General features: G+C 47.0%; 1 protein-coding gene across 1 annotated transcript; it reads right to left on the reverse strand.

Annotated features, from left to right (window-relative positions):
• Positions 1 to 8530: 8530 nt before the first annotated feature.
• Positions 8531 to 9815, reverse strand: LOC307029644 (THAP domain-containing protein 6-like; the record flags this gene model as incomplete). The annotated part of the gene is made up of 4 exons (XM_079665725.1): positions 8531 to 8701; positions 8992 to 9105; positions 9261 to 9453; positions 9736 to 9815. 4 exons carry the CDS (start codon positions 9813 to 9815, stop codon positions 8531 to 8533), a joined length of 558 nt encoding a protein of 185 aa, XP_079521851.1.
• Between the last annotated feature and the right edge of the window lie 283 nt (positions 9816 to 10098).

The raw sequence follows: 10098 nt of genomic DNA on the forward strand, positions 1-10098 counted from the left end.
CATGGTTGCATCTGTGTGTTGTTGTTGTTTGCTGTTGTGCTTAGAGGACAAAGCAATACAAAGGGAATTTAATTTCCATCCATATCTGATATAACACGCCGAATCTTGATTTAAAAGGGCTGATGGTTGCAGCGGGACGTACAGCTTAGAGGAAGCAGCCGTGACATACATAATATCATATATAAATATATGTATACAGTCGCTCCGAGGTGAATCTGCTGCAGTGTTGGTCAAATGACACCTAAAACATGGATATCAAGAAGGCACAAGAAGACACAAATAGGCTGAGTCTGAGTGGTGAAAAGTAACTAAGTAGCCTACATTAACTAAAGTAGTGCACTTAAGTACACATTTAAGGTACTTGTCCTTAACCCGATATGTTCCTTTTATACTACTTTATACTTAACTACATTTTGCAAGCCAATTTCGTACATTCAGTTTGATTTTATTTTTACAATGTGGTATTAGTAGGCTACTTTTAATCAAGTAAAGAATCTGAGTACTTTTCCAGTCCTAAACATATTTAAATAAAGAGAAACTTAACTGAAGAGATAACTAAAGGAGACAACAACAATATTTACATAACAGGAAAGTAGAATCAAAATGTAGTCTTTAGCCATGACACCCCATCGTGACATCATGTCATATTGTCTCCTTTGAAACTCTCTCAAGTCGGTGTTGACTAAGATCAGCACATCTCCACTCCAGCTCTGTGATCGACACACAGATATGAAATTGATGTTTATCCTTCCATTTGAGCAGATATCTCAGTCTTCATGTACAAACTGGGAGTGGTTCTCTGATGGAGTGCATTGCCCTATATTCAATGCTCTCGCAGCGACTGTGAGTTTATTAGTTTAGCTGAAACATAAAGTAAGATGAGCATTGGGCAGTGTTGGGCAAGTTACTTTAAAAAGTAGCTTGTAATAGTTATAGTTACTGCTCTCCCAAAAGTAACTAGTTACTTTATTAGTTACTAAATTATAAAAGTAACTAATAACAAGTTACTTTACTTAAAATAATAACAATACAAAATACAAGTTCTCATTCATAACACTCCGTTCGATGTCTCACTCTGGGATGCGCCTCAACGCGTATGCAAACAGAAGCATCAATCTCATTACGCCAATCCTGATTGGCTGGTGATCTTGACGTCTACCGTCAGGGAATCCACCCACCCTATAAGTAGCTTGTGCTACGACGCAGCGTCATTCAAACACCTCTTCTGGCTTCGATGCACATCTCAAAAATATCAGTAGCCGGGCTAGCTTAACTGTCCACAGACTGAACACAAGCTAACATTCGGTCGACGGGCGCTTGCCGGTTACTTTTTGCTTTGCAGAAGATTGAATGAAATATTAACATACCAGTTAATATTGAAATCTGCCCTGCCGTTTTTTCTTTCGGAATAAACGGTAGGGTTTTGATTTTTTCTTCAAACAGTAACATACCTGTTACTAGTTTATCCCTCAGTGCCAGACACCAAGGCAAGCAAGGACGGATTCTTCTCTCCCTCAACCAGAGGAGACGGAGATTAAAATATATTAACACACCAGTAATATTAAAAAATCTGCCCGCCGTTTTTTCCTTTCGGAATAACGATAAGGTTTTGATTTTTTCTTTCAAACGGTAACATACCTGTTACTAGCGTGTACCTCCGCGCCGACACCCCGGCAAACGAGGATAGACCCTTCTCTCCCTCACACCAGGGCAGTCGGAAGGCTCGGCTCTGCGGCTGCGGTTTAAGATCTCGGGCACGGACTCACACCAGGTCTGCTCGTTCTGCCTTGGGCTGAAACACGCCCAGGAAGCTATCGATAACCCCGGTTTGGTGCGGGGCATTGTGCCCGCTTCACCGTCAAGAGCCTCCGCCGACGGCTAGCGCGACGGGACAGGACCCCTTTCATTTCCGTTGATTTGCCGGCCGGCAATCGGGACATGGTGGCGACCGCCGCGGAGATTGAGCCCCGCGCTGTGTCAGGCTGGGTCTCAACAACGGCGGTAGCCGTGGAATCAGAGCCCCGTGCCGTGTCAGGCTGGGGCCCGGGGCGGCAAGGGCCGCAAGAAGCGGAGCCCCGTGCTTTGTCAAGCTGGGGCTCCCAACTGGACCTCACCGTGGTTCCACCCGCGGAGGATGACCTGGAGCTGGACTATATGGAGGAGGATGAAGAGGATACCTCTGAGTTCCTCTTATCCGACTCGGATTGAGCACGAATATGACATCTTCGTTTCATCTGCTCAGGCTGCAAAGCCGGAGGCGATGTCCGCTCCCCGGGCGAAAGCACACCAGCTTCGCCCTGCCTCAGTATGGACTTGCAGGCCGTTGTGCCAACGTGCTGCGTCCAGGCTGGACATTCCATGGCCTGAAGTGGCCAAGGAGACCTCCAGATCTCGCTATGAGGGGAAGACTTGCCCCAAGCAGCGAGGATGAAGAGGCAGCTTCTCCCCGTCTTTCCAGAGATGCTGGACGAGGTGTCGGTCTCGTGGAGAGACCGCCAGGGCTCTCAACTAACTTTTTTCACCATCCTCCCGGAACGTCCCGAAATACAATCTAAGCCGTCCCGAAATTAATGTGGACCGTCCCGAATTTAAAATATTAGTTTTTCTACTACTTATCATTAGTTAAAATCATTCAAAGTGACCTTTACATAAATAAAACATCATACAAATCATTAGATGATAATTCATCAACCTTTTTATTTGAGTCAATCAGTCAATCACATGACAAAGGCCAAATATATTTAACAAACACACAAACGAGAAAATTACTAATATTGAATCAAATCAAGTCCATCCATTAACAAAAAAAAATCCAACACTCTGTCCTGAAGACAGAACCCAGAGTAACCACTAACCAGGATTGTCTGTAACACAGTCAGGAGACCTTTACAAACTGCCCCGCCCCCTCGCACACAGACGGGAGAGAGATCTCGTCTGGATTTGAAAGCTCGAAATTACATCATAGACGCATGTTGTAGTCTTATTGCATATTAGAAACGGAGTTGGATAAACTAAAACTGCGATATAATGTTTATGTAGCAATACTACATATGACATATATTTTTTAAATGTCTCCAGTACCGATAAAAAGTCAGATAACGTCGGAGCTTAACGTTACCACTGTCTTTAATAATTCCGGCCCGGGCAGAGCCCGTTTAATACCGGGGCTCGCTACCCATCCATACATGGGGAGAGGCGCAGCATATTGCTAAGGACTAAATACGATGGAGGGTTCTCATCTCAGCCTTATTACGGGATGAAGTGGAGTAAGTAAATAAAGAGGCCGGCGTTCCAGGGTCTGGTTCTGCTGTGCGTTTTTGTGATGTAACGGTAAAACATTTCAGAATTCCTCCACGGGATACCATTGTCATTTTACATCACTCAACCCGCGAAATACACACACTCAGTACATAGCCTACTGTAGATAGACCCGCGAATTTGCGGGCCAGGAATTCGCGGGCACAGCCAGCTGTGCGGCTGGCTGACAGCACATGGGCACAGCTTACGTATGTGTGTGTGTGTCTGTCTGTCTGTGTGTGTGTGAGTGTGTGTGTGTTTCGCGGGTTGCTAAATGTTTTGTGTGTTTATGTTGACAAGGAGGTTTAATAATTGTGTGCTACACACAACATGCAGTCGATTTCATTGTCATCGCCGTTTGTAGTAGAGTTAGCAGGGTATTTTTATTTTAACTCTCGTCCCAAATTCGTCCCAAAATTATTTGTTATCATCCCTGACACTATTTTTTTCGGCCCCGGGACGACGGGACGTCCTTAAGCTCGAGCCCTGGAGACCGCCCTTTCAGCAACAAGGCCCAAATCCGGGGTGCCTCCTCTTTGGACTGTGACGGCATGGAGAAACTCGGCCTGCTCCGCATGCCGCCCATGGAGCCGCTGGTGGCAGCCCACCTCCAACCCCGGCTGGCTTCGGCACCGAGCAGGAACCCCACGCTACAGGCAAAGGCAGACCGCTTCCAGTCAGCAATGACCGAACGAGGCTATAGAGCCGCAGCTTTGTCCGCCAGGGCGCTCAAAGTCTCCGCGCTGCTGACCGCCTACCAGGCGGAGCTCTGTGAGGACATGACGGTCAAACCTGAGCCTGCCGCGTGGGACAAAATCGCAGCGATCACGGACATTTGCCTCTGTGTGCAGCGCTGTGTAGTCAAAGCCACGGGCAAAGCACTGGGGATAATGGTTGTACAGGAGAGAGCCAGGTGGCTTAACCTGACGAACCTTCCAGACCGACGTCTTGGACATGCCTATTGTTCCTGAGGGCATATTTGGCTACGCTCTAGCTTCGATGCAGCAGCGGTGTGAGTCCAAAAAGAAGGAGGATGAGGCTCTCCAGCTTTGTCTTCCCCGAAGAGTCCAGCCGCCGCCTTCAACGGCCCCGCGGCAGTCCTTCGCTCAGGCTGCCTCACGTCCTGCCCGTTTCAAGGTCCCAAAACAGCAGAGGTCACAGCTCGCCCCGGGTCTCCAGCCCAGACACGAGGCGAGGACGAGCTGGCCAAGAAATTCTCCGGTTCCGGCAGCAGCCGCTCAGGCACAGCCGGTCCAGACTTTCAGCCACCAGGCGAGGAAGAAGAAAAGGGCAGCCTGACAGCCTCCTCTCCTCTCCTCGATAAGGGAGTTCCCTGTTCTCCAGCTCCAGGACACGTTCCAGTGTTAGATGCTCATGTGTTTCCGGGGTGCAACCATGCCCTCATCTTCCCGCCGCCTCGAGTGATGTCAGAACGTCATCCTCAAGTTCGCGCCATGAGGGAAATGGACTTAACATCAAAGACAGCAAGTTCCGCTGCCTGTTTAAGTCACACAAACACATGTCATCACTATTGTTTCTTAATAAATCATTTTCCACTGTCGTTTCCAGGCTTAAAGCCAAGGGCGCAGTCAATACAAATGAAAAGAAAAACAATAAAAACAATAAACAGTCTGAAGTCTACCCCCCTTCTAAGAGTGGCTGCTGCCTCTCTCAGAAGGCGGACGATGGACGGGGCTGTGAAGGCATCACCGCCACGCGCATGCGCAGTGTCGACCGGGGTTGTCAACCTGGGGTACCACCGTGTTCAGACACTAGAGGGCCCCCTAACACAACAAATGAAGACACAGAGGGCAGACGACAGGGATGTGACATCTCCACTTGCTTTGAGAAGCGAAAAGTGGAGGATGCTCACAGATTCTGCTTGGGTATTCAAGACAATAGCACGGGGTGACAGACTCCAATTCGCTGTCACCCCCCCTCACTTTTCGGGCATTCTGCATAAGCCCGGGGAGAATCGGCCCATATTCTGGAGCAAGAGATTCTCTCGCTACTAGAAAAAAAGGCTATATCTATAGTACCCTCCGAACAGAGTCAGAGTGGCTTTTATTCCAAGTATTTCCTCGTTCCCAAACGGGGAGGGAACGGAATTCGGCCTATACTAGATTTGAGGGCTCTGAACAAATATCTCAAAAGATACAAATTCAGAATGCTCACTCACACATCTCTGTTGCATCTCATGCGCCAAAACGATTGATTCACATCAGTCGACCTGAAAGATACGTATTTCCACATCCCAGTATTTTATCCACACAGGAAATATCTGAGGCTCCTCTTTCAGGGTGTCTGTTACGAGTACAGAGTACTTCCCTTCGGTCTGTCTCTCAGCCCACGAGTGTTTGTACAGTGTACGGAAGCCGCGATAGCCCCGTTAAGGCAACAGGGTATTCGCTTGGCAACTTATCTGGACGACTGGCTGCTTCTCGCACAGTCGGAGCAAGAGGCTATTACGCAGACGAATGTCCTCGTAAAACACCTGCTCGATCTGGGTTTTGTAATTAACACAGAAAAGAACATGTTGTCCCCAGCCCAGACTGTACTCTTCCTGGGCCTACGCCTGAATTCGGTGCCCTTTACAGCCTGTCAGCAGAGAGAGTGAAAGCCTTCAGGGCTTGCCTCGCTCATTTCCAGCCACGCAAATATATTCTCTTCAGATCATGTCTGCGGTTACTGGGGCTCATGGCGTCAGTCATCCTGGTGGTACGACTGGGACGCTTACACATGAGGGAGTTTCAGCGCTGGGTAGCTGCCCTCAGACTGGACCCCGCGCGTCATGGCGCGCGGAGAGTGATGGTCACTATGAAATGCGTAATGGCACTGCGCCACTGGCTGCACCCGACTTTTCTAGTCCGGGGCGTGCCTATGGGTGCTGTCCTATCGCGGAAGGTGGTCACCACAGACGCATGTTTGACGGTCTGGAGGGAATACGAAGGTCGACCTGTGAGGGGTCTCTGGAGCAGAGAACTCCAACGGTCACACATAAATTATCTGGAGCTTTTAGCGGTGTTCCTCACCCTGAAACACTTTCTGCCTTTTCTCAGAGGACATCATGTCCTCGTGAGGACAAACAACACGACCACAATATCGTATATAAACCACCAAGTGGGTTTGCGTTCTCTCCAGTTACACATGCTGGCACGCAAACTGATCTTATGGGCTTGCCCCTCATAAGGGCAAGCCCGTTACCAGGCAACGGCTCTCCCACTGGATTGTGGAAGCGATTGCTCTGGCTTATATGAGTCAGGGTTTGCAGGCACTAACGGGCCTGCATGCTCATTCTACTCGTGGACTGGCTACATCCTGGGCTTTGTTCAAGGGTCTTTCCATCCAAGACATTTGTGCAGCTGCGAGCTGGTCCTCACCGCTCACTTTTGTCCGCTTTTACAGGCTAGATGTCTCTGCTCCAAGCGTGGCCCGCGCAGTGCTGGGCCCCGTGTTGAGACAGGGTTCTACCTGTTAAGTTCTGGTTGTTTTGGTGATTATCGAGATAAGCATGTCTAGCAATACGGGAGTTTAAATATCCCATAGTGAGACATCGAACGGAGTGTTATGAATGAGAACTATAGGTTACTTACGTAACCCCAGTTCTCAGAGTAACGTGAAGTGGGTTGTCTCACCAGACGGCCCTTCTTGCTAAGGCAAAGCGAGAAGAGGTGCTTAAGTCTAATGACGCTGCGTCGTAGCGCAAGCTACTTATAGGGTGGGTGGATTCCCTGACGTAGACGTCAAGATCACCAGCCAATTAGGATTGGCGTAATGAGATTGATGCTTCTGTTTACATACGCGTTGAGGCGCATCCCATAGTGAGACAGCTCACTTCATGTTACTCTGAGAACTGGGGTTACGTAAGTAACCTATACTTTTTGTGTTGTTCTGTGGCACCGTAAGAGAAAAGACAACTCCCCACATGTACATTAGTTCGGTGCTTCAGGAGATTGGCATTGCTGTTATTCGATGTGGACAATGCTTTCTGTCCTGCACACAGTTTACATTGTTTACGTCAGGCTGCCATGGTGTGTGTGTGCTGGTGGTGGGTGTTGCTGTGTATGTGTGTGTGTTAGCAAGGCCCTAGGATTGTTTGAGACAAGCGAGACCTGTGCAGTTGCGATCTGTCACTATCTGATCTGTCCCCCTGCCCGATCGGTACTGCGCATGTGCGAGATGGTCCGCCATATTGGAGAACTGCGGACGGCAACCCAAGATGGACACTTGACACAGTGGCTTATAGCAAAGCTCAAAAATAAAACGAGAGAGAGAATAGTTATTGTTATTACAACGTGACTTCACTATTATTTAACAACTCTTTTTATCGGGGTCTTTTATTTGGGGTTAAGTACATTGTCAGAATAAGTGAGAAATTAATTGAACTTCTGTTAATTAGACAGCCATATGCCATAAGTTTTTGCATACATTCACAGTAAATATTTATTCAGTATGATAGCTGTCTAACAGAAGTTCAATTAATTTCTCACTTATTCTGACAATGTACTTAACCCCAAATAAAAGAACCCAATAAAAAGAGTTGTTAAATAATAGTGAAGTCACGTTGTAATAACAATAACTCATCTCTCTCGAGTTTTATTTTTGAGCTTTGCTAAAAGCCACTGTGTCAAGTGTCCTACTTGGGATGCCGTCCGGAGTTGTCCAATATGGCGGACCATCTCGCACATAGACATATAAAGAGTAGACGCCGCATCGACCGCAACTGCCTATTGGCGCTGACGAGCCGCGGGGCCGCCATCTTGGACCGGTCACCCGCTCCACTCAGTGTAATCTGTCTGGCAGGCGCAATGAAGTGTCAGCGCAATCAATCATAACTCGCTGAATACAAAACTGATTTTCACGGGGGGGGTTTTCTGCAAACGTCATATATGTAGGCATGATACCGTACACATGATTCTGTGTATTTTAATATTCATAGTAGGCTTAACAGCAATAGAATATTCTGGTATTTGATAGCATATATATGTTATATATGATAGGTATTTTGCAAAAGATAAACGATATATTATATATACACACACACACATATAAAAAAACATCCTCCGTTCCAATCTCCTCCCGGACGATGTAGGTGACTGTCGACACCTTTGGGGTTTGCCTTGTTGAAGCTTGGCGAATCACCCTCTCTGCAGCTCCCAGCACCTTCACTGTGCCTTGTGATGGAATCACTAGGCCACCGTTGTTTTTCAGGGCTAGAAGGTGGTAGCTCTCATCAAATGATTTCCCTCAAATCCCCCAAAAGACTCCTCACTGTGGTCTTTGCCCTCTTTTCTCTAGCCATGGCATTCTTCCTCTCTCGCTTGAGACTCTCCACTCTTGCTAAAGCTTCATTGAGTCTGGCCTTAAGAGCAGTAGAAGAAGCAGGCAAGACATAGCGATGATCCTAGTAGAAAGAGGGATGAACATTGTTTGAGTGATGTTTCACTTCACACACATCACTTTGACACAACTAGAGTATGGCCCACATTCTTTCTTATAGTCATCACCTGTCAAAGCCACTGCCTGCATTATGTGTGTGTGTGTGAGTGTGCCAGGAATGCATGTTCAACATGTCTTCAATTGTGTGTGTATGGGTTTATTTGTGAGTGTGTTTAATATCAGTGGTAGCAAACAAGAGAGATTTTACTTTGTCTAGGACCATTATGATATGATGTTGAATATATAAATACTCAAATCATTAGGCTGAGGTTGTGAGTGTGAGGTTGAAGCTTCTGGGTCGTCCTGAGGGGCCACAGACAGGCTCTCTTCAGCTTTTCTGGAAGTAGACGTAGTCCTGCCCTTTTCCGGCTAAAATGAAGAAGCATAATACTTGAAAATAATATATATATATATATATACACACACACACGCACACACAGGGATAGGTATTTCGCCCTGCCCTGTTATTGATAATAGAATATTTACATTTATGAATGCTAATAGCCTTATGATGATACACCTACTCTTTGGAGGTGAACCGGGAAGCTGAAGATGGAGGGAATAACACCATCTCTGAGTCGGACAATCTGTCCTGTCCTGTCAAACTCGTCCTGCTTAAAATGCTCACTGCAAATCACGGATGACTCGCTTGCAGTGAACCCTTCCCTCCTCAAAGCAACTTCCCACTTCTTCCTCATATCTTTGTCTTTGGGAAACCTTCAAAATAAAAACGGGAGATTTGAGAGAGTCAACACAAAAAATGTTAAAGAAGGAGGTCAAGCTTATTTTCTTCCTTCTTCTTCCTAGATAGATTAGATTAGATTTTACTTTATTCATCCCACAACGGGGAAATTCACTTGTTACAGCAGAATATGATTTATAAAGTCTCACTTGGCCATAAACATAATGTTTGCTGGCTACGATTTTGCTGGCGGACATCAATACAGTACAATAATATTCTATTTGCAAAATACAACCAATAATAATGTTGAATCTTACTTGTGAAAAGTAATCCCCCGACCCCTGTTCGCAACCGTCCGCCGATTTGCACAGCAATACGCTGCACAGTGCTCTGGCATCTTGAAACCTCTGCTTTCTATGGGTAGAATGTCTGTACAATATGGGTAGGATGACCGGTCCAAGATGGCGGCCTTATTTCTTGCGCCCCAGCAGCCAATGCGGCGTCTACTCTTTATATGTCTATGATCTCGCACATGCGCCGTACAGATCGGGCAGGGTCAGGGGCATAGGTCAGGGGCGCCGTAAGGGGGTTATGGCTAGAAAGGATCCGTCTTGTGTAAAACTCTCGCGAGAGTTTGGCTGAATGTCACGTGGCTGAATGTTTACGTTTGGCAGGCAGCC

This window comes from Notothenia rossii (genome assembly GCF_949606895.1).
Source record: "Notothenia rossii genome assembly, chromosome: 2".
Classification (NCBI taxonomy): Eukaryota; Metazoa; Chordata; class Actinopteri; order Perciformes; family Nototheniidae; genus Notothenia; species Notothenia rossii.